Genomic DNA, 26,946 nt, shown 5'->3' with positions numbered 1-26,946 from the left:
GTCCCTTGGACTGCAGGGAGATCCAACCAGCCATCCTAAAGGAGATCAGTCCTGGGTGTTCATTGGAAGGACTGATGCTGAAGCTGAAACTCCAATACTTTGGCCACCTCATGCGAAGAGTTGACTTATTGGAAAAGACCCTGATGCTGGGAGAGATTGGGGGCAGGAGGAGAAGGGGATGACAGAAGATGAGATGGCTGGATGGCATCACCCAGTCGATGGACATGAGTTGAGTAAACTCCCAGAGTTGATGATGGACAGGGAGGCCTGGTGTGCTGCGGTTCATGGGGTTGAAAAGAGTCGGACAGGACTGAGCGACTGAACTGAACTGACTGAACTGAGGCCTTGCTCAGTTATTCAGTTGGTAAGGATAGGTAAGGGTCTGTTTTTCTCTACAGAGTCTCATTTTGCCTGTACCTTGTACTTTGAGAAGCCTGTACTTTAGAAGTATTGGATTCTTTAGTGCATATCAGCTACCTTCTTGCTTTGTCTTGCTTCTGTATGTCTTGCTTTGGTGTCAGCTTGATGAATTACCATCTTTTTTCCAGGCTGTTGAAATCGACATCTCTCAAATTTACTCTATCCTTCTGTGTTTAAAACCAGATTCTCTATCTCTTTAGTGGTTTGTTGGCAGCAACAGGGATAATATAATTGACTGTATTCAGTCTCCCATATTCACTTGAAAGTAGCTTTGAACAGCTTTGTAGCTGAAGAAAATAAACCCTGTGAGATTCTCATGGCTTCATGAAACTATCTAAACTAAGATTCAGAGAAGAGAGCTATCATTGTATTTCTAGTGCTGGAACTTTATAGGCAGATGATTCTACAAAAGGACATCACTTGTGTATATAGTTCCAGGCAGGAAAAGTTTTTTGAGTTTTTATTGAAAGATGAAAAGTGCCCCTAACTAATCTTTGAAGAAACTAGTTTAGGAGCATACCAAATGGTATGTAATACCTATGGCTGTATTGCTATTAAATGCTCAACAGTGCTTTTTTTTTTTTTTTTTTTCAACAGTGCTTCTTAAATGCACTGTGTATCATAATGCTGATTTCAGTCACTGTTCTGCCAGAGAAGAAAGGAGTCTTTCGGAGTACCAAGAAAGGCAGGGCTATCCCTTGCATTGTAGACTGCTCACCACATATCCCCATGATGCTTCATGATGGCTTGACTTTGTATGGACTCATGAATATCAGAAGAGCATTGCCTCTTCCTTTTCTGTCTCTTTGATTTGCTCTTCCATGACTGATTCCTTCATTTCCTTCAGGTTTTTACTCAAGAGTCACTTTCTCATGGAGGGCTTTCTTGATGACTTTATCTGAAATTTATCTTCTCTAATCTTGGATGTTCCCGCTTCCATTCTTTTTCTCCTCAGTATTATCACTATCTCCCATACTATATATTTGCATGTTTGTCTTGTTTAGCTTTTAAATTTTTTAAATTTATTTTTATTGAAGTATATTGCTTTACAGTGCTGTGTTAGTTTCCGCTGAACATCAAAGTGAATTAGCTGTCCGTATGCATATATTCCCTCCCTCTTGTGCCTTCCTCCCACCCCGCCCCATCTGTCCCTCTAGGTGAATACTCCTTAGATCTCTAAATGTAAATCTGGGATTCCTGATCTAGAGGACACCATATTGAGTCAGAAGGTGGTTCTCTCTGCCCCATCCTACAGTAGATGAGATGAACACTGTACAAAGCACACAGTGTCTTTGAACTTCACTTTCTAAAACTACAGAAGAAGGAAATTAGAGCTAGATGATCTCCAAGGGCCATTTCAGCTCTAAAATTCTGCAGAGACCAGTAAAAGAAACCCTCAGGCCCAATGATGTCCCAGAGCTGGAGTCTGAGAGACCATATTATGGAAGTACATCCCTTGATCAAAGCAGAAGGTATTTATTAAACACATAGTGTCCCTAGCACAGAATTATCTTTTCCAATCGCTAATGTTTACCTAAGTCTGTACTGCATTTGAAAGTCAGGAGCTATGTAATCCTCTAGTATTTATCTTCACCTTTGTAAGTAAAACTGCTCAGCTGAGCTCCATCTACTTGTTTCAAGATCACCAAGGACCAACTCTAATGGCCCTGCGTGGTTCTCTGTGTACAGGATAATGGTTAGTTATACTCCCCACGGACTCTTCTTTCTCTACTGCTTATCATTGTTATTATCTTAGGGAAATCAACATGAAAAAAATAGCCTAAAGTAACTAGTTACTTTTAAAAAGTTATAGAAGAGCCTGAAGCATCTGTTTTCCATAGCTGTGCAAAGGTAAAATAGAAATAGTATTCATTTCTGATAGACTTGCACAAGGTTCTTGAAATAGCAAATCATAATCAGGGTAACTTTTTGCTTCTTCAGATGTTTTATGTTTTTTTATTTCAAAAGTCGTGATGCCCATTTTGCCCATGGCTTCTGATTTTCGTAATCTACCACAATTTAGCAAAAGCAGTGATTTATGAAGAACCATGGCTTTGAGGAGGTTATTTTCATTACAATTAAAAGGAGAAAAGAGATTGTTAATCATTTGAATCCTATTGACTCTTTCAGCATAACAGCGTTATTTTGGAATTAATAATTGTGTCAGGGACTTCCTTGGTGGTCCAATGGTTTAAGATTTCACCTTCCAATGCAGGCCTTCCCGTGCAGAGGGTGCAGGTTCAGTTCCTGGTCAGGGGGCTAAGATCCCACATGCCTAAAAACCAAGACGCAGAACAGAAGCAGTGTTTTAACAAATTCAATAAAGACTTTAAGAATGATCCACATCAAAAAATCTTAAAAAGATAGCTATATTAAATAAAGCAAAAATATATATAGAGAGAGGCATGTGCAGACAAGTATGGAAGAACCAGAGATTGCTTCTAGAACTTTAAAATAATTTAAAAGTAATTGTATATATTTAGAGAGAAAATATACAGAAAGATACAGGAAAAATATATTTATAGAGAGCCTTATATGTGTATATATAAATAAATAAAAGGTTAATTTAAATTTGCTAGTATTTTGTTAGGATTTTTGAAATTCTTCCTCTGAGCAAGTAATCCTTATATAGGATTTAGGAAACCTGTAGTATCAATATACCTTTGTTCTTCTGCAGGTTAATTACCAACAAATTTGATAGCTTTAAGACGAAGCAAAATTGTAGTTTAAAATTCAAACCCAGTAATACATTTCAAATAATTATAGAGCAGTGAATTCTGAAATAGACATTTCTTTAGGTCTGGTCAATGAAAGTATTCAAGTCCTTGTATTATAACTTTTTAATAGCTTTTTTTTTTTACTCTCTGCTTTTACTTAAAATATTTTTAAATCAAAATACATGCATAGGTAAGTAGAGAAGTAAATTCACAGAAACAGTAGCATGACGATTACTGGGACCGGGGTGGGGGATGGCTGTGGAGAATTATATAATATGCATGGTTTCAGATTTGCTAGAAGAAAAAGTTGTAGAGATCTGTTTTACAACAAGTTATATACTCTTAACACTACCAAACTGTACACCTAAGATAGTTAAGTTGATAAAAGTTTAGGTTATTTGTGTTTTACCACAATAAAAAATACACAGGCATTTATAAAGAACAAGTAGAATTAATAGAAAAAAAATATTAACTGTTCCTTTTTTTTATCCTCTCACCTGCTACGTAGATGTAGCCACTCTTTTCTTTCATTTTTTTAAAGTGTGATTTACATACAGTAAAGTTTCTCTCTTTAGTACACAGTTCTACATGTTTTGACAAACATACACAGTGGTTATACCATCACCACAATCAAGAAATGAAACAGTTCCATCATCTACAGAAACCTCTCCTCTCTTACCCCAAGGCTCTGGCCAACTTCTGATCTGGTTGGTTTGTTTGTTTGTTGTCCCTATAGGTTTGCCTTTTCTGGTTTCTTTCACTTAACCGTAATATGTTTGAGATTCATTCGTGTTCCTATGTGTATCAGTACTTAACCTCTTGTTATGACTGAGTAGTATTCCATGGTATAGGTGTACCATGATTTGTTTATCCATTCTGCAGTTGAATGACACTTGGGTTGTTTCCACTTTTGAGTGATTATGATAAAGGGCTTCCGTGGTGGCTTAGCGGTAAAGAATCTGCTTGCAATGCAAAGAGCCGCAGAAGATACAGGTTTGATCTCTGGGTTGGGAAGATCCCCTGGAGGAGGGCATGGCAACCCTCTTCAGTATTCCTGCCTGGAGAATCCCATGGAGAGAAAAGCCTGGCGGACCGTAGCCCGGTAGTCGTCTCTGTCCATTTGGTCGCAAGGAGTCGGACATGACTGAAGCGACTTAGCATGCGCTCACTAACTTAGACTGGGATTATTGGGTTTTATGGAGAGTGAGTCTAACTTTATCAGCAACTCCTGAACTGTTTTGCACACTGGTTATATCATTTTGCATTCCTGTCATCAATACATGAGCATTACTGCTCTGCAGCCTTATCAGCAGTTGATATTTTTAGGTTAAATTTTTAAAAGATTTCCCCGCTGTGGTATCTCACTGGGGCTTCCCTGGTGGCTCAGATGATAAAGAATCTGCCTGCAATGCAGGAGACCTGGGTTCGATCCCTGGGTCTGGAAGATCCCCTGAAGAAGGGGATTATGTTGCTGTATCTTATTATGGTTTTAGTTTGCATTTCTGTAATGATTTATGATGTTTAACATTTTTTCATGTGCTATTTACCAATCTTCTTTATCTTCTTTGATAAAGTGTTGTCCATTTTTTAAAAAATTGGGTTGTTTCCCTATTGATTTTTAAGAATTCTTTTTATATCTGGATATAGGTCCTTTATCACATATGTGACTGGCAATATTTAATTACAGTCTATAGTTTGTATTTTCATTCTTGCAACAGTGTCTTTAAGAACCAAAATTCTTCATATTAAAAAAGTCTAGTTTATTGATTTTTTTTTTCTCTTTTATGGATGGTGCTTTTTGCCATATGTAAGAAATCTGCCTAATCCAAAGTCCCAAGGAATTATAGTTTGGGATTTTACATTTAAGTCTATGATCCGTTTTAAGTTGATATTTCATATGGTGGGGAGGAATGGGTCCAATTGGGTTTTATTTTTTTATATGCCATCTAGTTGTTTCAGTACTGTTTGTTGAAAATATTATCTTTCTGCATGGAGTCAGTTTTATATCTTTGTCAAATCAGTTTCCGTATATGCACGGGACTATCTCTTAACTTTTCTGTCCTATTCCATTGCTCTAAATATCTGTCCTTTTGCCAATACCATACTATCCTGACGAGAGTAACTTTATAGAAAGTCTTGAGTGGGAGTCCTTCAGCACTTTTCTTAATATTGTTTGACCATTCTAGTTCTTTTACTTTTACATATAAATTTTAGAGTCACTGTATCATTTTTTTATAAGAAGTCTTGCTGGAATTTTGATTGGGATTATATTGAATCTATATATTATTGTGGGGAGGGGCAATTGACATGTTAGCCATGTTGAGTCTTTCAGTTGGTGACCACAGTTTATCTCACCATTTATTTGATTCTCTAGGATTTCTTTTGTCCGCATTTCTTAGTTTTCAGCATACAGATTTTATACATATATTGTTATTTCACGTGTTTTTTGGAGAAGGCAATGGCAACCCACTCCAGTACTCTTGCTTGGGAAATCCCATGGATGGAGGAGCCTGGTGGACTACAGTCCATGGGGTCGTGAGGAGTTGGACACGACTGAGTGACTTCACTTTCACTTTTCACTTTCATGCACTGGAGAAGGAGATGGCAACCCACTCCAGGGTTCTTGCCTGGAGAATCCCAGGGACAGGGGAGCCTGGTGGGCTGCCGCCTATGGGGTCGCACTGAGTCGGACACGACTGACAGGACTTAGCAGCAGCAGCAGCATGTGTTTTTAAGATATTGTAAATGGAATTTTAAAAATATCAGCGTTTAATTGTTTATGCTAGTATGTAGGAATACAATTGATTTTTCTGATTGAACTTATATCCCGTGACTTAGTCAACACACTTATTGTTAGTTCCTGTAGTTTTTTTTTGTGCATTCTTAGGGATTTTCTATATAGGCAATCTTGTGCTAAGTTGCCTCAGTCGTGTCCAACTCTTTGCTACTCTATGGACTGTGCAGCCCACCAGGCTCCTCTGTCCATGAGATTCTCCAGGCAAGAATACTAGAGTGGGTTGCCATGCCCTCTTCCAGGGGCTCTTCCTGACCCAGAGTTCAAACTCGAGTCTCCTATGTCTCCTGCATTGGCAGGCAGGTTCTTCAACACTAGCGCCATCTGAAAAGCCCCATGTCTCATATTATCTGTTAATAGGATAGTTTTATTTTTTTCTTTTTAATCTGGATATCCATTCTTTTGTTCTTCCTTCCTTCCTTCTTCTTCTTTTTTTTTTTTTTTTGCCTTATTTCCTGCCTATTACTATTACCTTCAGTGTGATATTGAAATTGCCCAGATTTGACATTCTTGCCTTTTTTTTTCCGATCTTAGGAGGAAACCATTCATTCTTATAGTTAAGTGTGATGTGAACTGCATGGTTTTTATTAGGTTGAAGAACTTCAATTCCTATTTTGCTGAGAGGTGGTTTTTTTTTTATTATGAATGGATGTTGAATTTTGTCAGATTGCTGTTTCCTGCCTCTATTGTGATGACCCTGTAATTTTTCTTTAGTCTGTTGACTAAATCATACAGTGAATCATATTGATTTTCAGATGTTTACCTTACCTTCTCAGAATAAATGCCATTTGGTCCTGATTATATAACTGGTTTCAAGTTGCCAAAACTTTTTAAAGAAATTTAGTATCTCTGTTCAGTAGGGCTATTGGTCTGCAGTTATCTTCTTTTTTTTTTTTTAATGTCATTGCCTGATTTTAGTATCAGGGTCATGCTGGCCTTGTAGAATGAGTTGGGAAGTATTTTCTCCTCCTTAGTTTTCTGGAAGAGAGTTCATATAGAATCAATATTATTTCTTCCTTAAATGTTTACCAGTGAAACCATCTGGGCCTGAGGGTTTTGGCATAGGAAGATTTTAAATTACAAATTAATTTTTTAAAAAGACCATTCAGGTTACCAGTTTCTCCTGGAGTTGGTTTTGGTAGCTTTTGTTTTTCTAGGCATTTGTTCATTATATCTAAATTGTTGTATTTATTAAAGTAAATGTAATATGCTATGTTTTATTTTATTTTTTCTCAGTTCAAAATATTTCCCAGTTTCCCTTTTATTTGACCTCTATAGGTTATTTAGGTACGTGTTATTTCCAAATATTTGGAGATTTTCCAAATAATTTTCTGTCATTGATTTCTAATTCAATTTCAATGTGTATATAGAACATGCTTTGTATGATTTGAATTCTTTTAAATTTATTGAGATTTGTTTTGTGGCTTAGAATATGGTCTCTCCTGGTAAAAATGCCATGTGTGCTTGAAATGAATGTGTATTCTGCTGCTACTGGATGGAATGTTCTACAAAAACCAACTAGCTCAAGTGCTTGACAGAGTTATTCAAGTGTTACTGAGGATTGTCGAAAACTACACTTTTGGATTTTTTAAATTTCTCCTTACAGTTCTATCAGTTTTTGCTTAACATAGTTTGAAACTCTATTATCAGTGTATAAACACTTAGGATATGTATGACCTCTTGATAAATTGATCCTTTTATTCATTAGGAAATGATTTAGATTTGCAGTCTACTTGGTTTGAAAAATATAGCCTCTTCAGCATTCAGCATTGGATTATTTTAACATAGAGGATCTTCTTCCATCCTCTTACGTTGCTCATTTATGCCTTTATATTTAAAGGATTATTTCTTAAATGCAGCAGTACTTGTGTCTTGTTTTTTTATCTAATCTAACAACCTCTGCCTTTAATTAATGTGTTTAATTGAGAACATTTACATTTAATGTGATTATTGCTACAGTTGGTTTACGTGTACTGTCTTACTGTTTGTTGTTTATCCCTCTTTTCTTTCTTTGTACTTCTTTTAGATTGTATTTTCTCTAATGATTCCATTTTATCTTCTTTATTGGCTTATTACTAATAGCTATAACTCTTTGTATTGTTATTTCAGGTATTACTTTAGAGTTTGTAGAATCCATCTTTAACTTATCACATCTACTTGTTAGTAATCTAAGAACTGTACAGCAGTATCCATCCCTTCTCCCCTCCTGGCTGTGTTCTACTTTGTCATACATTTTACTTCATTGTATGATATAGCCCCTCTTCACTCATATACTGTTATTAATTTAAAAGAGATATAATAGTTTTTTTTAAAGAGAAATAATAGTTAAGGGAAATATTTTTGTGTTTAACTACACAGTTCCCATTTCAGGCGCTCTTCATTCTTTTGTGCAAAATTTCTTATAGTGATAAATTTCTTATCACTGCCAGTGATTGAATCCTTCCAGCTTTCTTAAAAAGAATTTCATCCTCATTTTTTTTCTTTTTTAAAATATTTATTTATTTGGCTGTGCCAGGTCTCAATAGCAGCATGCAGGACCTTTCGTTGCAGCATGTAAGATCTAGTCCCCTGACTAGGGATTGAACCCAGGCCCCTGCACTGGGGGCACAGAGCCTCAGGCACTGGACTACCAGGGAAGTCCCTCATCTTTATTTTTGACAGATATTTTCACTGGGGCAGACTCGCCCCAGTTGATAGACTCTTCAGAATTTCCTCTCAGGGCTTGAAAAACACTGCCACACTCTTCTGTCAGCCTGAAGCCTGCTTCCAGTCTCATCCTTGTTGCTCTGTGTGTGATCTAGTTCTTTCTCTGGGCGGCTTTTAGGGTGGTCTCTTTATCGCTGGTTTTAAGCTGTTTGATGATGATATACCTTGCTGCAGTTTTCTTCATATTCTCTTGCTTGAGGTTTAACATCTTGGATCTGTTTTTTTCAATAAAATTTGGAGAAAATTGCCATAATTGCCTCAAATATTTTTTCCCTCCCTTCCCCTCTTCTCTTCTTCAGGGACTTCACTAGAGATTTATTTGGTTGTTTGAAATTGCTCCACAGTTCAGTGATACAGAGCAATAATAATTTTTTTTTCTCTGTTTTGTTTTGGTTAGTTTCTATTGCTAATATATCACTAATATTTCTGCCCTGTTTAATCTGCTGTTAATCCCATCAGCCTATCTTTTTTCCCAAATCATATGTTTCATCCTCATAAACTGGGTTTTCTGCACTTAATATGCTAATGTTTACCTGTACTTTCTTGAACATATAGAGCAAGGTTATAATAATTTCAGTGTCCTGGTCTACAAATTATATCATCTTTGTCATATCTGGGTCATTTTGATTGATCAGTTTTCCTCCCCATCATGAGTCATATCTCCTTGCTTGTTTGTATGCCTGGTACTTTTCATTGGATGCCAAACATTGTGAATTATTGGTTTCTAGCTGTATTTTATTTAATATCCCTGAGCCTTGTTTTGAGAAAAAATTAAGTTACTTGGAAACAGTTTGATCTTTTCAGAGCTTCCTTTTATATTTATATATTTTTATTGAAGTATAGTTGAATTACAGCACTGTGTTAATTATTGCTGTCAGCAAAGTTACTCAGTTATACACATACACATTCTTTTTCATATTCTTCTCCGTTATGGTTTATCACAGAATATGAATATAGTTCCCTGTGCCGTCAGTCGGACCTTGTTGTTTACCCTTTCTATATATGATAGTTTGCATATGCTAACCCCAAATTCCTACCCTTACCCTCTCCCACCCCCTTTCCCCTTGGCAACCACCACAGAAATAGAAGTCGTTTATCTCGTATTTTAGATTGCACATATAAGTGATATCACATGGTATATGTCCTCCTCTTTCTGACTTACTTCTCTTAGAATGGTAAACTCTAGTTGCATCCATGTTGCTGCAAATGGCATTATCCCATTCTTTTTTTTAATAGCAGAGTAGTATTCCATTGTATACATGTACCACATTGTCTTTATCCATTCATCTTTTGATGGACACGTAGTTTTATTTGGATATATGTCAAGGCTTCCTTTTAAACTGTTTTACACAAGACCAAACACCCGTCAGTCTGGAACTAACTTTTCATCATCACTTTGGCACTATCCTTCTAAATACCTGGCATCCTGTGTTTACAAGTTGGTTTTTTGTTTTTTGTTTTTTGTTTTTTTTTCTTTTTTACCCAGGCTGGTGTGAGTTCCAAAAATTGTTCTGCTGCTTCTTTTGGGTGGCCTCCCTGAGCCTCAGACAGTTTCCTCACGTGTGCTAAGTACTCGACTGAAACCTGGGAGCAGAGGAGCCCCTTGAGGACCCCATTCTCCCTCTTAAAAATATTTTTTAATCAAAGCAATACCTGTACATACCTAAAAATAGAGTGAATAGGAAAAAAGTTATCAATTTCCTTTTTTCAGTCCATGAATTTATGCCTTAGCAGGCAGCCACTTCTAATTTCTCATATTTACCCACACATGTCCATGTAATAATATATTTATACTGATATTTTTTGCTCTGTCAATTGTAGGTATTATATAATCAAGCCATAGTAGAGGAGGATTTAGCACTTTTACACCATTCTTAACAGACATTATTCTTTTCCTACTATGCATTTCTTCTTCCCACAACCTTGCCAGTAACCTTAACTTTTTTAAAGTAAAACCAGTAAAACAATTTTAAGAATTATTATAGTCAAGTTTTATCTATGAACATTCTTTTCTTTTCATTTACTTTTGATTTCTGCAAAACTGTAAAACTGCTTTTGAACTTACCTAGTTGTTTCATTAGATCCGGTTCATACCTGGCTTTAGCCCCCGCCCTGCACAAATGCTTAGATCTATTAGATCATGTCTCTGTTTATTTGCACCGAAGTGCTGCCTCCCAAAGGCTCTCACTTCCCCCCACGATTACATACCCGTTGCTGCTAGGGTTTGCTTATTAGCACCTGCCATCCCCAGATTTCCTTCCCCACCATCTTCTTTTGGGTTTTTTCAGTGCATCATGCAGCATCTTAGTGCCTGCACCATGGATCGAACCCATGCCCCCTGCAGCAGAAGCATGAAATCCTAGCCACTGGACAGCCGGGAACGGCCCCGGTTACCCTGTTGCTTCCCTTCCTTCTCTCCACCATTTGAGTTCCTGGTTCATGCTTCTCATGCCATCTTTTCTTTCTGGGAGAATGTATTTCTTATGTTTTTTTTAATTTTTATTTTATTGTGGTAAGAAGGCTTAACCTGAGACCCACACTCTCAAAGTTTTACATTTTCAACATCATAGTATTGATTTCCGGTCCAAGGTTGTACTGCCGATCTCTAGAACTTATTCCTCTTGCTTTAAACCCCTTTCCCTGATTTGCTCCTCCATTTTGGTGTCTAAAATGTTCTGAAAATGTTCTCCTGATACATTTACATTTAAATGATTTGACCAAGTTAAAAACCTTTCTCTCTTAGGATTTTATAAGCAGTTTCCCCATTGTTTCCCAGTGGCCACAACCACCATTCTGATACTGTTATCTGTGTTTGTACCTTGCTTTTTTCTGCTCAGGAGCTTTTAGGATTTTCTCTGTCCCACGTGATTATTAGTTTTGTCATGACGTGCTTTGGTGTAGGGCTGTTTTCATTGATGGTGGTAGCCATTTGGTCATCTCATATGAACAGAAGACTTACGTCCTTCAGTTCTGGACGTATTCTTAAATTATTTCTTTGGTAATTGCCATCCCTCTGTTTTCTGTCTTTGGAATTCATTCTGTTTTGCTCTTGAACTGCCTCCTCGATGGATCCATTTAGTGTCTTGTATCCCATGTTTCTATCTCTGTTTGTTTTGTTTTGTTATTTTGGGGAAGATTTTCTCTACTTTATCTTCCATCTTTTCAGTGGAAATCAAGGAAATTTAAAGTACAGTTAAATTTTTCTTGATTTTTTTCTTTTTGACATTCTTTCTTGTTCCAACAGTGTGCAGGACCCAAACACTAAAACATTATTCGTGGTTTATCTGCAATTCAGCTTTAATTTGGAGTCCTGTAGTTTCATTTGCTAAGCCTGGTAAAACGACCCCCAAGCGTCTAGTGAGAGTGGACGAGAGAGGGAAGGCATCGAGCAGCCCCTGGGCAACAGCGGCTCGGTCAGGCGTGGGGTTCCGTGCTTCGGCCCCTTCTGCGGCGGTCAGTTTATAGATTTGCAAGGAGTTTGGACAGAGGGACAAACAGGTTATCCTGTTTGAGTGGTGGGTCACCAACTGTGCCTGTGTTGTTGTTGCTGTTGTTCAGTTGCTCAGACTCTGTGACCCCATGAACTTCAGCACCAGGCTTCCCTATCCTTCATCATCTCCCAGAGCTCACTCAGACTCATGTCCATCGAGTCAGTGATGCCATCCAGCCATCTCATCCTCTGCCTCCCCCTTCTCCTCTTGCCATCAGTCTTTCCCAGCATCAAGGTCTTTACCTACATTGTACCTATCAAGTTTGGGAGAAGAGCACATGTCACTGAATTAGCATACATGCTACTAACATGCAGAAGTGATTGAATTGGAATCCAGGTAAAAAGACACTTAGGCAAAACAGAACAGAACAACAAAATCAACAACAAATAACCACCGAGCCTTAAAGGTTCGGGCTTTTTCCTATGATCCAGATTCCTCACTGGAGTGAGACCTCTTGACCTCTGCCTAGTGTCTGAAGGGGACTAGTATCATCCATGCCTTCAGGGGTCTCTCCTGGAGGCATGCGAGTGCTTATCCTATCCTTGGTTAAACTCTGGGCACTAAACTCATAGATGTTCTATTTTGCAAATGGAAGAACCTTTAATAGCTGGAAAGTAATTTTAGTCCCTTGGGCCTCAGACATTCCTGACCCATGGACTCTCCTCTGTAGAGATCTCTAATCTTGTTGCCTTCTTTTTGAAATTATGTCTTTTCAGTTTTCAATTTAAAATCTATCTTATCCAGGCTACCACATAACATTGAGCAGAGTTCCAAGCTCTATACAGTAGTTCCTTGTAGGTTATACATTTTAAATATATCTGTGTGTACATGTCCATCCCAAACTCCCTATACCCCTTCCCCCCATTCTTTCCCCCAGGGAGAGTGGATACTTGTCTATGAATGGCTGAGTCCCTTTGCTATTCACCTGAAACTATCACACCATCATTAATCAGTTGTGTGTGTGTGTGTGTGTGTGTACAAAATAAGAAGTTAAAAAAAGAAATGAAAATCAAACTTAACAAATCTAACAAAGGCTATAACATTCATAGAGGTTAAAATTTTTTCTCTAGTTAAAATCTATCTTAAAGGAACCTAGCACATTTATGGAAAAGATAAGAAAAGGAATAGATTTATAATTATCTTTTTACCCAGCAGATTCTCCAGAAATATATTACAGATATTCAAGGGTATATGTGCAAGGATATTTCTTGCAAGTGTATCTAAAATAGCAAAGTGTTGGTGATGACCATGAAGTCCCACTGTAGACATATGGGGTAAACAGACTGCAATTCGAATATTGGCTTCTATAGCTTAATACTTGAATGATCAGTTGGAATGAATGAAATGAAAACATGACCAACTTGTAACTTTCTATTTTCAAGAACATCATGAATAAATAAAATTCAGTTAATTTATTAATCTTCTTAAACCAGTGGGAATTTAAAATTCCTTTCTATATATGATCTTAGAGTTTTGTTTTTTTTTTAAGCTCCTTTTACAACTTAAGTGATGCTCTACTTTTTCCTGTGCAGTTGACATTCCATTTAAATTTGTAAATGACTTAATCACATAATGATAACTGTAACTTTCAAAATATATAGAAACTATAATGTAGTAAATAATAATTGTGCCTAGATTCATAGACATACAGACCACATATCTGCTTCCCAAATTGTGATTTTTGAGCTTCCACTTAATGTTTTCCTTTAGAAAATAAGTTTGTATCATAATATATAATGTTTGTAAATTATTGGCATATCATTTGAATATCATTTGTTATTCAAAAGCAAAGCCTTAAAGCTTAGAGAACAATATAAACCTTAAAATAACAAAGAATGATACTGCCTTGATTTTTTAACCCCAAAGAGAATTAATTGCCCTTTCATCAGCTTCCACATTCACCAGATTTGGTACCTAACCATTTTGGACAGTTTCTAAAACCAAACACACTCTGCCAACATTGGGTCAACTTCAAAGACTATCTTAAGAGGCTCCACTAGCAACTTAAAATTTCCTAAATTAAAGGATTCTGCTTAAGAGAGAATGCTTGAGAGAGGAAAGACTATATGTGGGTTTGTGTGTGTGTGTAAATAGAATACATACCTATATATGTTCTGTGGCCAAGTTTTATGTTGGAATTATTTGTGATGGTACAATTTGCTTATTTGAAAGTCTTTATTAGTATTTAGTTTTTTGTTTCTGTCTTTATAGGATTACGCCATTAGAGGGCAGTATTGTAGAGGCTTAAATGCACCTTCTTAAACATACTGAATTGCAAGCTGTTTATAACCTATAATAATCAAGTGACCTTCAGGCCTTAGACTTATAGGATATTAAACTTTAAACTCAGTTGGTACATTCTTGCAATATTTTAAATTAATAGAAGAAAATTATGTAACGGGTTAAGCTATTTCACACTCAGATATTTTAATTTTGGTTTAGAGAAGGGAATTATTTGGTCAGTGTGGCTATAAGGTTGACATACAGACTTTACAGTATCTCAATTCCGCTGACGTAAGAAGGCTCAAAGGACTGACTCTTATAGAAATTGCACTTAACATCTAAAAACTTGCTTTAGGGACTTAAAGTGAAAATAGATCTATGTAGGAAGGATTCAACCTGTGGATTTTTTTTCCCCTAGCTATACACGGAAGGAAATGCAATTTTAAGGTTTATGGCAATGGGAACTTTTGACATCTCATTTCATCTTGTAGATTCCTTTTGGCTTCAATTTATATGTGCATAGCAAATGACTATGTACTGTTTTTTGTTTCTACACATAATTGATAAATTCATAGAAAGGTAGAATCTCTCAAAGGAAATATGATTTTTTTCCTCTAAAATTCACTAGCTTAGAAAAAAGTATTATTACAGTATAGTTATCTTTATAAATAAAACCACCCTTAAAGTCCTCCAATTACTGCTGCCTGTTAGAACGAGATAATTGAAATCGAGATACTCCAGTTCCTGCGAGTCTTTAAGTGCTGGGACTGGGCATGCCCAGTAGCTCAGAGGGTTCTGGTTGCAAATAAGCAGCTTTCGCCGTTCAGCAGCCACGGGGACAGGCAGCTCCAGGGACGGGGTCTGACTCCCTTAAACGTAAGCACGTGCAGAGCCCTAATCGCATTTTCAGGACCCCTCGGCGTTTTCCGTCCGAGCAGTGCTCGGTCTTTGCTTTATCTTGGAGGCCCCTTGCGGCCCGCTTCCCGGCCCCTGAGGCCGAGGCCTGGGCCAGCCCACCCGAGGCGCCGGTCGGGAGGCTGGGGGCGGGGTGGGAGTGGGGAGGGGGGCGGGGCAGCGGGAGGAGGGCGGGGAAGAGGGGAGGGGGCGGATCCAGCGGCGCGCTGGCCAATCGGCGCGGCTCTTCCCTGCATATATTTTGCACCAAGACGGGGCGCCCTAGGCTAGAGCCTAGTGGAGCCCGGCTGCTGACCAGGGAGCCTTCTCCGCACAGCAGTGGGAGCTGCGTCTTCCCGGAACCTCCAAGCCCCAGAAGCCGGGCTTCTTTCAATTAGTGCTGCCGTTTTCGGTTTCTCCCTAAGCTGCGTAAAGCTGGAAGATTTTTATCTAGCCCCACCAAGGCGGCTAGTATTCCTTCTTTTTTTTTTTTTTCCTGAGAGGGTGATTTTGGCTGCAATTGCATGAAATCCCAATGGTGTAGACCAGTGGCGATGGATCTAGGAGTTTACCAACTGAGACATTTTTCAATTTCTTTCTTGTCATCCTTGCTCGGGACCGAAAACGCCTCTGTGAGACTTGACAATAGGTAAATGTCGGCTGGGATACTTTTGAAAATTTACTCGTGAGATCCTTGTAATAATGCAGGTGAAAGATAGCCCGGCGAATTCCTTTGTCCATTGCTGAGAGGCTACGGTGACATGGATGTTGCTTTTTGAAATGTTCCGAATAGCCTTGTTTTTGCAGGTCTGGCCAGAGCACAGGGATTTACCACATTATGTAATTTAGCCTTTGTGGCTCACTTAAATAGGGAAATGTCTGGATATTCGTTAGGAAGAGAGTGGCTGGTGTTTTCTGGAGGGTGATATATTACATAGCATTAAAGAATGTTCAGAAAATGATGTTAGTAACACCACAGAATTGGGGAATTCTTTTTGTCTGGGATAGAAAAAAGATCCCATTTATTGATTTTTTTTTTTCCCTTTTCTTTTTCAGCTCATCTGGTGCAAGCGTGGTAGCTATTGACAACAAAATCGAGCAAGCTATGGTATGTACTGTTTTAAAAATCGTTTGTACTAAATGTGGGCACAGTACAAAATGCAGGGTATCTTGGGATGAAAGGAGCGCATCCGTAGAAGACGATGACTGCTCTCCATACATTTAGAAATACCGGCACTGTCTCCATTCTGCCAGCATGAAGCCACATACCAGGGGTGCTAAGGAGAGAGAAAGGGACCCTGCGGATATTCGATGTTCTTTCCAGGACCGATTTCAAACAACCGTCAAGATTTTGGCGGAGGTGCCTGCCCCTTTTTTGCTGGGGAATTGCTGGGAAAGCGCTGACCCAGCGTGTCCTTCGGTCTCGGGCACATCGCTAGTGATGTGGCTTTCCTAGGGATCGTAAGGTTTACCGCGGTGCCGGGAGCGGGAAGGGCCCCAGAAGTGGGGGTCTCGTGAAGGAGCCTCCTACACGGGGCCAAACAGATCCCCAGTGGTGGAGGCTCCTGCACAATGAAGAGCCGGAGAAAAGTTTCGCCGTCTCAGCCTGCTCCTGGATTTCTGCTATTTTTTATTTCCGCCTTGGCCGTTCTTTGTTATTGGAGCAGCGCCTGTGGCTCTTCTCACGGGATTCTCTGCCCACTGTTGCTAGGCAAACTCCGAACCTTTAATTCGGAGCTATAAATAACTCGAGCGCCCATTGGCTGCGACGGCTGCCCAGGTTTCTGTGATGTCAGCTTAATCACGAAAAGGGGGGGTGGGGGGAAGGAAAATGCGGCAACACGCTCTGTAGGAACTGGCTGCAGCCGGTGCTGAGGGAGGCGGTCCGGCGGGCGGAGGGAGGGGCTTGGGGGCGGGGTCGTGGCTCCCGTTGCTCCGGGGCTGGACAACTCTGAGCCCGGCTTCTTTCTGCACCGAGCTGGAGCCCGGCTGCGTTTTGCCATCTCGAATAGGAAACCTGAGCGTAGGCATTTCTGGCCAACGGCTGCAAGGAAAGCAAAACCTTGATCACTTACACGTTAAACTGAAGTATTGTACAGTTAAGGTGGTATTCCGTCGTTTTCCCCTGGAGCCTGTTAAATGAACCTCTAAAGGCAGGATATGTCGTCGTTAGGGAGAGACATGCAAAATGTTTTAACAATTCAGAGTCCGGGAAACAGTCAATAGAACGTTAAACCTTTCCCCCCCACCCTCCTTCCTTCTCTCCCTTTCAGGATCTGGTGAAAAGCCATTTGATGTATGCAGTTAGAGAGGAAGTGGAGGTCCTCAAGGAACAGATCAAGGAACTCATAGAGAAAAATTCCCAGCTGGAGCAGGAGAACAATCTGCTGAAGACACTGGCCAGTCCCGAGCAGCTTGCCCAGTTCCAGGCCCAGCTGCAGACTGGCTCGCCCCCTGCCACCACACAGCCACAGGGGACCACACAGCCCCCGGCCCAGCCAGCGTCCCAGGGCTCAGGACCAACCGCGTAGCCATCCCGGCCCCCGAAGAACTGGCTGCTGTGGTCTGGACTGAAGAGACCTGAGAAGATGTGCTAGGGGAGGGGTCCGCCCCCACCGCCACCCATTTCATTGCTCGCCGCAAAAGAGACGTGAGGCTGACACATGACGTTTTCTCTTTTTTCCAGTATTAAAACACTCATATGCTTTCGGCTTGAAGAAATTTCTTAGTTGGGTGAGTTAAAGGTTAATCAGAGAATTAGCATGGATATACTGGGACCTCATGCAGCTTGGCAGAACCGTGAGAAATGGTTTCATTCATCTGAGGAGCTGTTGTGCCTTTCCACCCCCCGCCCCTGCTCCCCACCCTCCCCACCTCCAAGAGTTCTTCCTGCTTGCATGGTAGTGTACTCCATGGGGTTCCGAAGCAGAGGAGCTTGCCACTGGACTTTCCTCTCCTCCCCCGAGAGGAACTGGAAAGGGAGGTGAAGGTCAGGATTGAAGCTTAGTCTCACCTAAGATGAGGGGAAAACCTAGTTCATTGTACAGACGACGACTGTCACCAGACTCCATTAAAAAAAAAAATTGTGCCTCTTTCCGAAACAGTGGATGACACAAAACTATTAACGTGACTAAATGGTGACAGGTAGCTGGGACCTAAGCTCTCTTACCATGAAGGTTGTTTTGCTTATTGTATATTTGTGTATGTAGTGTAACTATTTTGTACAATAGAGGACTATAGCTACTATTTAGGTTGTACAGATTGCAATTTAGATGTTTCATTGACTGTCTGAAGAGGTGTGGATTGTCTTTTCTATAGCGATCTCCATGAAAAACCCATGAAGCAAAACACACCTCCCTAAAGAGATTTTAAGAATTTGGCACAGTTAGTCACCTTGTGTAATCTGCAATCTTTTAGCTGCTGAGTATATTGAAGTCACTCCCTGTTCACTGAAATCCTTTGATTGAACTGGTTGAATACTTTGAAAAATGCGGAGTTCTAGCTAATGGATTTCCCAGTAGGGGTTTCTGCATATTACCTGTATAGTAGTTATCTGCATATGTTTCTGTGCATGTTCTCTACACAGTTGTAAGGTGTCACTGTATTTAACTGTTGCACTTGTCAACTTTCAATAAAGCATACAAAATGTTGATAAATAAGTGTTTCTATGTTACAGTGTTAATGTAATGGTAGTCATTTTCACAACTATTTCCAGGCAAAGTTCAAACAATTTGGTGAAATTCTGAGGGGGGGGGTGAAAGGGTTGGGCAAAGTAGTGATGCTCATGGTTTGATTGGAGAAGTATAAGGAATCTACCATTGCATTCTTTCAGGTAGTAAGGGAAGAGACAAGGAGGCAAGAGCTTGGTTCTTCAGACTGGTATGATCTGGACAAGTGGCTTTCCCCATTCACAGCTGATGGGAGGGTACTGAAAGAAAGAAAGCCTCTGTGGCTTTAAAACCCTAGGAGTCCATGGAAGTCTTAATCTTCTAGTGTTTACCAGCTGAGGGGAATGAACCTTACTCTGTGTATAATCCCAACAAGCAGCTCTAGGATCAGAAGATGGGGCTTAGAGAGAGAATCTGATTTCCGCTTGAAGAACTCTGAGAATGGATGCCTTTCCTACTGTGGATTGAGTTCCCAGCTCCTAGGGATGCCCAAACAAAAGACAGGATAATTCCAGTGGTTTCCTTTATACTGAGTTTGAGGAAGGACCAGATGAACAAGGGAGTCCCCTCCCACTTGTTTCCTTAAGACTAAAATAAGTCAAAGTTCTAAACATGGAATCCTAAAGCAAGTTGGCACCTGAGAAGTGAGCCTGCAGGGTCCCATTCTGTTGTAAGAGCCATGCCGGTGAGCAGAGATGAACAGGGTGAGTTTTCAGCCCTGTGGTCTGCCCCAGCACCTCAGTAACTATCCCTCCACTAGAGAGATGCAGCATTCCTCAGCTCTGAGATTTTTTTCAGGCCCTTGCAGGACAGGACTCAAGTTTTCTGAATCCTTCTCTAATGTAGCACTGATGGGAGATTGATGGGTGGATGGAGGGAACCTCAGAGTTCCCTGGAAAGAACTGGACTGGGTGCATGTGTGATGGAGCTCAAAGTGACCCACTGGGCGACCTAGCTCCTATTGAAGCACTGAACTGCCAACTGCCGTGGGAGGTGGCGGTGGCCATGAAGATGGTTTGGGGAAATTTGGAGAGGGCTTAAAACAATCCTTGTCATACTCACGTGAAGGTTATATATTAATAACTTTGTCAAAGGGGGGATACTCATGTAGCAATCCTATTTCCTTTAAAAAGAAAGCTATGCTGATTCTAAACCCTTAACCATTTCATCTTTTATGTTTTTAATGAAGCTCTTCAATAGCAAAGGTCATAATTGTGGGAAATTTGAAAAAATTCATGTCAATGTATTATTAAGGCAGAACTTTCTTCATTATTTAATGGAATTGGGGGCCTTTTTTATTAAAGATGGGAGACTCCCATGATGTTTTGGGAGCTGAATATTGTATGTGAAATAAGAATGAATTATTAAAATCCAAAGATGTTTTTTCATGCATGCTCATTTTAGTTATTACTAAACATATTTTAAGTAATTTTAAAGGGCATTTTTATGATCTGCTTACAGACCTGATTAGGCCTTTGTTGGCCTGTGGGTTGTTATATAATTGATTATATCATACTTAGTTTCTCTGGAGCAGGAGAGATTTTTTAAGGGGGACGGAATGTTGTTCAGCCTTGGGTGTGCCCGATATCATCAATTGCAGCAGGAGAAACCACCATTCAGGGAAGGAGAGACAAGGAATTTTACGTGATTTTAATGAATGCTTTCTGTTTGAAATTCACAATGCTTATAACTCATTAATTCTGCTCTTTTTTTGCATAGTTTAAAAACAAAAATTTATTTTTCGTTATGTGATAAATACATAATGCCAGGATCAATTTTAAATTGATAGAAGAAATGTATAAATATTTGTTATAACTGGAATGGGTAAAGAATTTGCCTGCAATGTGGGAGACCTGGGTTTGATCCCTGGTTTGGGAAGATCCTCTGAAGAAGGGAATGACTACCGAATCCAGTATTCTTGCCTGGAGAATTCTGTGGACAGAGGAGCCCGGCAAGCTGCAGTCTTTGGGATTGCAAAGAGTCAGACACGACTGAGCAACTAACACACACATAACAGATTAGAAATGAAAACTTAATTTCCACAAACACTGCTCTGCCCTTACTTTTATGTAAAATGAGTAGCTGAAGCTCCCAGGGGCCTGGCAGCCTTTAACCGTCAACTTCACAACCCTTCCAATAGCAATCATGGCCCAAAGATTAGAAATGGAGGCAGAGAAGATTAAATTTCCTCCCTCTTAGATAAGAGCGCCTGCCATGGAGCAGAGATGAAGAGTTCTGCCTGCCAGGCCTGGCCCTGCAGAAACTAGCTCTTCGACCTTTTCAATGGAACCTTCTACCCACTTTCTCATCAGTAAAATATGGAGCTGGATCAGATTACGAAGATGCTGTCCTGCCGCAAGATGCTACAGTCCTCCGCTTTTTCCAGTGACTTTATTTCATTGGAACTTTTGGGACGAGAGTGTGCCGTTTTGTTTATTTGTTTAACTTCATGGGCTAAATTAATTTGGTGTTAATCCTTACTTTGCTGGTTACTAGCAAGGTGATGTTGGCAGGTTCCTTTACATACTGGTCTGTTTCCTCATGCTAAAATGGGGACATGCTATCTCTATAGGTTTTCTTTTTTTTTTGGTAAGGGAATGCTGTAAACATAGATATTGGTTCAAAGCATATGGTTCAAGAAATGTTAGCCTCTCTCTTATTTTTGAGTCATTCATCCTCTTGTTTGTGTTTATTTGTATATGTATATGTTTATTTAATTTTGTATTTTTTTGCAGGAATAAAGGTGTGGCAGTTTCATTTTCTGAGCTTCCCTGATCGCTCAGTTGGTAAAGAATCTGCCTGCAAGGCCGGAGACCCCGGTTTGATTCCTGGGTTGGGAAGATCCGCTGGAGAAGGGAAAGGTTACCTACTCCAGTATTCTGGCCTGGAGAATTTAGGGTTAGGGTTAGATTAATGTTAGGGTTTAGGGTAATTCCATGGACTGTATAGTTCATGGGGTCACAAAGAGTTGGACATGATTGAGTGACTTTCACTTTATTTTCTAATAATTTTATTTAGCATTGGGATAATAGTGGTGGCTATTATTTTATAATTTTATTACAAAAATGCACTAAAAAATGCCTTTTCTTGGAATATGGACAGAAGTATACCATTCCTTCTATATCCAAGAAATTATACTTAAGGCAGCTATTTGATTAGAAAGAATTTATTGGGAATTGTTTGAATGTCATGTTGGTAGTAGTAAATACACAATTGCAGGTGGAATGTATATCTTACATGATTGATTTCCTTATGGAAAGAAGTTCTAGGTAAAACAGTGTTATGGATGGTCAGGCAGGCCGGAGTCACTGGGGTCAGTAATTGGGCTTTATCAACAGCTGTTCTAAAGGTTTAGCGACCATTTTAAAGTGTGCAAAAATTACTGCACTATTACAGCGTAAATCTGTGCTTTAATCCAGGTGTTATGGACCCAGATGTCTGTAGGATATGAAAGAGAAATCCCTTGAGTGAAGTGAGGCCAGACAATAGGAAGTGGTGATGGCCGTGGCCTCAAGAGTAAGCTCCATCCACACACGCATGAAAGCCTGTGCTGCTCAACTCTGCAATCGTTGCTGTGTGGGAACTCAAGCTCTGTGTTGCCAGATCTCCACATTTTTCGAGATCCAGAAATCCAGGCTCTGTCTGAAAATTCCTGATTTTAGACATCGTGCAGACCAAACAAAAGCACAGCTACTCTGCTGATCTGGCCCTCAAACTGTGAGTCTCCGCTCTCCACTTTGTAGATCTGCAAAAACCAGACTCCTACTCCTAAATGGCAGCTCATCCCTTCAGCACAAAACAAAACAGAAAACTTCTCTTTTGAGTAGAAAAGATGGGCACAGGCTGTCTGGGAAGCTATGTGTGAATTTCTTCTAAGATCCTTTCCCGAGTACCCTCCTGGCTTTTTTTTTTTCCCAATGTGGACCATTTTTTAAAGTCTTTATTGAATTTGTAAATATCGCTTCTGTTTTATGTTTTGGTGTTTTGGCCATGAAACATATGGGATCTTAGCTCCCTGACCAGGGATCAAACTCTCACCCCCTGCATTAAGGGATGAAGTCTCAACCGCTGTACCGCCAGGGAAGTCCCCTGTGGCTTGTTCTTTATATTAGAAAGGAGTACAGAATCTCAGCCCTAAAGGGCAGCCCAAATATTACCTGTTAGAAAATTGAGGTACTTTGTTTTCTGGAGAAATTTGCCTTATGTGACAAAATACCTGAATCTCTCCTCCTCTTTCAGATGAATCCTTCAGCAAAAATATTTCTGGGAGTTCTTTTAGGAACTGTTGTTAAATCGGTATCGATTCCTCAGGGGAGTATGACCCCTCCACTACAGTTTACAACTGACTCATTTCAGGACAAAGATGTTTGTGGATGTGTGTACTACAGGGTTATATCACACCTGCTTCAAAGTGCCAGGAATAACTTGTATTTCAACAAAACAATCTGCCCTATTGTGTCAGGTATACTCAAGCGTGTCCGGGTAGTGGTCTATAGTCAGTGCAGACTAGGAGACCAAGAAAACAAAAATCTGTGTTTCTCCCCTTAAGGGGAGAGAGAAGTGAAGGCAGACTGGCCCACTGTCCTGGTTTGCTGGGGAATTGAGGATGATTCCTGGAAGTGGAACTTTCAGTGCTACAAGCAGGAAAGTCCCAGGCAAGCTGGGAGAAATTGGTCTCCCTAGAAACCGTTTCCTCTTCTACTTGGACACACAGCTGAATCAACCCTCCCAGCCCTTTGAAATTCGGTGCAACCTGGAACTCAGTTTTAGCCAACAGATAGAGAGCTGAAGTGATGAACACTCGGCCATAATAAAACCAATCTGAGGACTTCCTTGGTGGTCCAGTGGTTAAGATTCCACTTCCACAGCAGGGAGTACAGGTCCGATCCCTAGTTGGGGCACTAAGATCCTGTGTGATGCGCCGTAAAATAAAAAAACAAAAACAATCTGCCCTGCTTGTTCCACTGACCCAGTGGGGAAGACCTGGGGCCCTTGGGTGTGACAGAGCCTCTGTCAGCCTGGGTGTGTGAATGACTGAGTGTCCTCCCCCACTAATCAGGAACCAGCCGGCACAGTTCCGTAAGCTGGAATGTGTCAGCCTTCAGACATCTGAGAATCTGCTTGTCTTGGGGGCTGACCCAAGGCTAACAGAAATGATGCTGAACTGGGGTGTTGCCGTGAGAACAGAAATGTTGACTGTGGCACTGATGGTGGCCGGTGATAAAACCTTTGGAGGTTTGAGAGGTTGAGACCCATACTGGAAGTGGCAACGTGTTTTGTAAAATTGGTGCCCATAACCACCCAGGTGCCCAGGGAGCCTGTATTTCTGAAGGGTCAGAAAGTTAGTAACCCGTGGTTCTTTGCTATGTTTGATAGAGGCTTTCAAGAAAAAGGTGGGCTCAGGAAAGAATGAGTCTAGTTTTTCAATAAAAAGGAAAGGGAAGAAAAGATACAGAAATTGGGAAAATCAGAGTCAAAGGGTTCAGTCACTCGGTCATGTCCAACTCTTTGCAACCCCATGGACTGCAGCCCCCCAGGGTCCTCCGTCCATGGAATTCTCCAGACAAGAATACTGGAGTGGGTCGCCATTCCCTTCTCTAGTGGATCTTCTGACCCAGGGATCAAACCTGAGTCTCCTGCATTGCAGGTGGATTCTTTACCGTCTGAGCCACCAGGGAAGCCCATTTACTTAACTCTGTTTTTAAACTTCATATCATGTTAACTCTTAAAGAAGAAAAGAAAGAGAACTGATTCTATTCTCTCTTGGGTTTTATTTTGCTTCCTAGATATCCAAGCTGTCGGAAAGGAGCAGAGTTATGCTCCTTCCTTCATGGATGTGAAATGATTGAACTGGGCCACAGCATGAAAGCCTTCAGCCTCCTTTTGGGGAAAGGAAAATGGAACCCATTTGTTATCATTATTACTACATGGTACTGAGCCGACTGTGTGCTAAGCACTTGAGATATGGTGTCTCATTTATTCTTTGCGCCTGCCCTCTGAGAAAGGTATCATCCCACATTACAGAAGAGAGCAGAAATAAATGGCCAAGTCAAGTGTAATAGAGGCGATAAATGTCAGGCAAACCAGGGGCATCTGATACCAAGGTCAGTGCTCTTAGCTGCCATGTTGGCCGCTTCCAAAGATGGGCAGCCCCAGCCTGCCGAGCATGTCTGGGCCTCCTGGCTGCCCCAGTGCTAGCATCTGTCTTCCCTCAGTGTGTTTGGGGTGTGCTGGTGGCCCAGGTCAGGGCTGGCCTGTGAATCCTGTTTCCTCCAGAAAACAATAATACACAACACACTGCCCCCAAAGTCTTCCCACCCTGTCAAGCTGCTTGGCTAGTAAGGCCCAATGGAATTCTATGTCCTTGGAAGGGAATTTTATACCACAAAGGGAAGAGCAGGTATGAATTGAGGATTCATAGGTGAATCTGGGCTTCCCAGGTGGCGCTAGTGATAAAGAACCCGCCTGCCAATGCAGGAGACCTTTAAGAGACTGGGTTTGATCCCTGGGTGGGGAGATCCCTTGGAGGAGGGCACAGCAACCCACTTCAGTATTCTTCCTGGAGAATCCCCAAGGACAGAGGAGCCTGGCGGGCTACAGCCCATAGGATCGCAAAGAGTTGGTCACTGGTCACAAGTGAAGTGACTTTAGCACACACACACGCAGGTGCACGTACAGTACCAAAGCAAGTAGATGCCCCTTCCCCCGTCCAGCATGGCACCAGACGCGCCACAGCATAGATGGGACAGCTGCCTTTCCCACACCAGTGTCACCACCTCTTGACCCAGCCATCACTGGAGAATGAAATGATCCTATAGAGGATGCTACTATCATTCACTCCTAAAACCCACCCCGTTTATTAAGCATCGACGATGTGCCAACATTAGGAGTGTCCCCACCCGTCCTGTGGGTACAACAATGAAAACACTTCTGCTTTGGAGGTGCCTCAGTCCGGTGACAAAGACAGATCATATTAAGAATTATTATAACAGGAGAGACTATCTCCTTCAATACCAATGTATTCAGAAGGCTCACGGAACAAAGATATGGGGAAAATGAATTTTGTCTGGGGGGTGAGTGAGGAAGGGAAGAGACACAAGTTTGCAGAGGATATTTTGGTCTCACGCCATGCTTGTTTTGGGAAGAGGTGTTGGAATACTGTCTGCTGTTGGCTGCCCAGCACTCATTCTTTATTCTTCCTTTGGGAAGCCCCAAGGTGGCCACAGAAATGGTCTTGCTTGACATCTGCCCTCTCCACTCCATATCCACCTTCCCCTGGTCACTGTGACCCAATCTAGTAAGTCAGAGTGGACTTTAGCCCTCAAAGGACTCAGAATCTTGCCCTGGCCTCTGTCTGCTAGGGTTGGCCATTTGAAAATGAAATGCTCAGAACTGCCACAGCCCTGAGCGGAAAGCTCTGGACACTGTCAGGAGCCACTATACAGATCCAGATGAGAGGCAGCTTGAAGAGCGCTGGGCCAACACGTGAATCTTTGTGACCTCATTTGAACCCTGCATTCAACTAGATCTGAAGACAAGTCTATATCCCCAGAGGTTGCGTTTTTCTCCGCAGCTGGTTTGTTATGTTTCCTGTGCAGACTGCGTGTGTGTGTACTCAGTCGTGTCCAACTCTGCCACCCCATGGACTGTAGCCTGCCAGGCTCCTCCGTCCATGGAATTCTCCAGGCAAGAATCCTGGAATGGGTTGCCATTTCCTTCTCCAGAGGATCTTCCCGACCCAGGGATCGAACCCACATCTCTTGCATCTCCTGTATTGCCAGGTGGATTCTTTACCACTAGCACCACCTGGGAGACTAGAGGGTCCCCAACTAGTACAGGTCGTTTCTCTGTTTCCTTGTCAACAATTTGGACTTCTGTTTACTTTCTTTTTCCCCATAGGAATAATTTTTGTGGTAAACTTTGAATTTTGGAAGAAATAATTATTGCTGTATACTTTGAATTCTCAAAATTCTATAGGAGTGATAAATCTGTCTCACAATAAAGGATGGAAGGGAGGAAAAGAAAGAAAGAGA

The 26,946-nt window shown here is 40.9% G+C and overlaps 1 protein-coding gene across 7 annotated transcripts in view; it reads left to right on the top strand.

The window, feature by feature from the left end:
* TSC22D1 (TSC22 domain family member 1) overlaps positions 1-18,998 on the top strand; it is a 124,368-nt gene extending 105,370 nt beyond the window's left edge. For 2 of the 7 annotated variants that reach the window (XM_065902377.1, XM_065902376.1), the window contains exons 2-3: positions 16,302-16,353; positions 17,519-18,945. In XM_065902377.1, coding sequence (XP_065758449.1) covers positions 16,351-16,353; positions 17,519-17,776 — 261 coding nt within the window. In that variant the 5' untranslated portion in view covers positions 16,302-16,350 and the 3' untranslated portion in view covers positions 17,777-18,945. Of the gene's footprint in view, positions 1-15,203; positions 15,228-15,519; positions 15,895-16,301; positions 16,354-17,518 lie in introns of those variants that run through there. The other 5 variants (XM_065902378.1, XM_065902374.1, XM_065902368.1 and 2 more) reach the window with 5 other exon arrangements.
* Positions 18,999-26,946: the final 7,948 nt, after the last annotated feature.

This window comes from Muntiacus reevesi, chromosome 11 (genome assembly GCF_963930625.1).
Source record: "Muntiacus reevesi chromosome 11, mMunRee1.1, whole genome shotgun sequence".
Taxonomy (NCBI): domain Eukaryota; kingdom Metazoa; phylum Chordata; class Mammalia; order Artiodactyla; family Cervidae; genus Muntiacus; species Muntiacus reevesi.
Note: the sequence above shows the minus strand (reverse complement) of the source record. Positions and strands in the feature narration are given on the sequence as shown.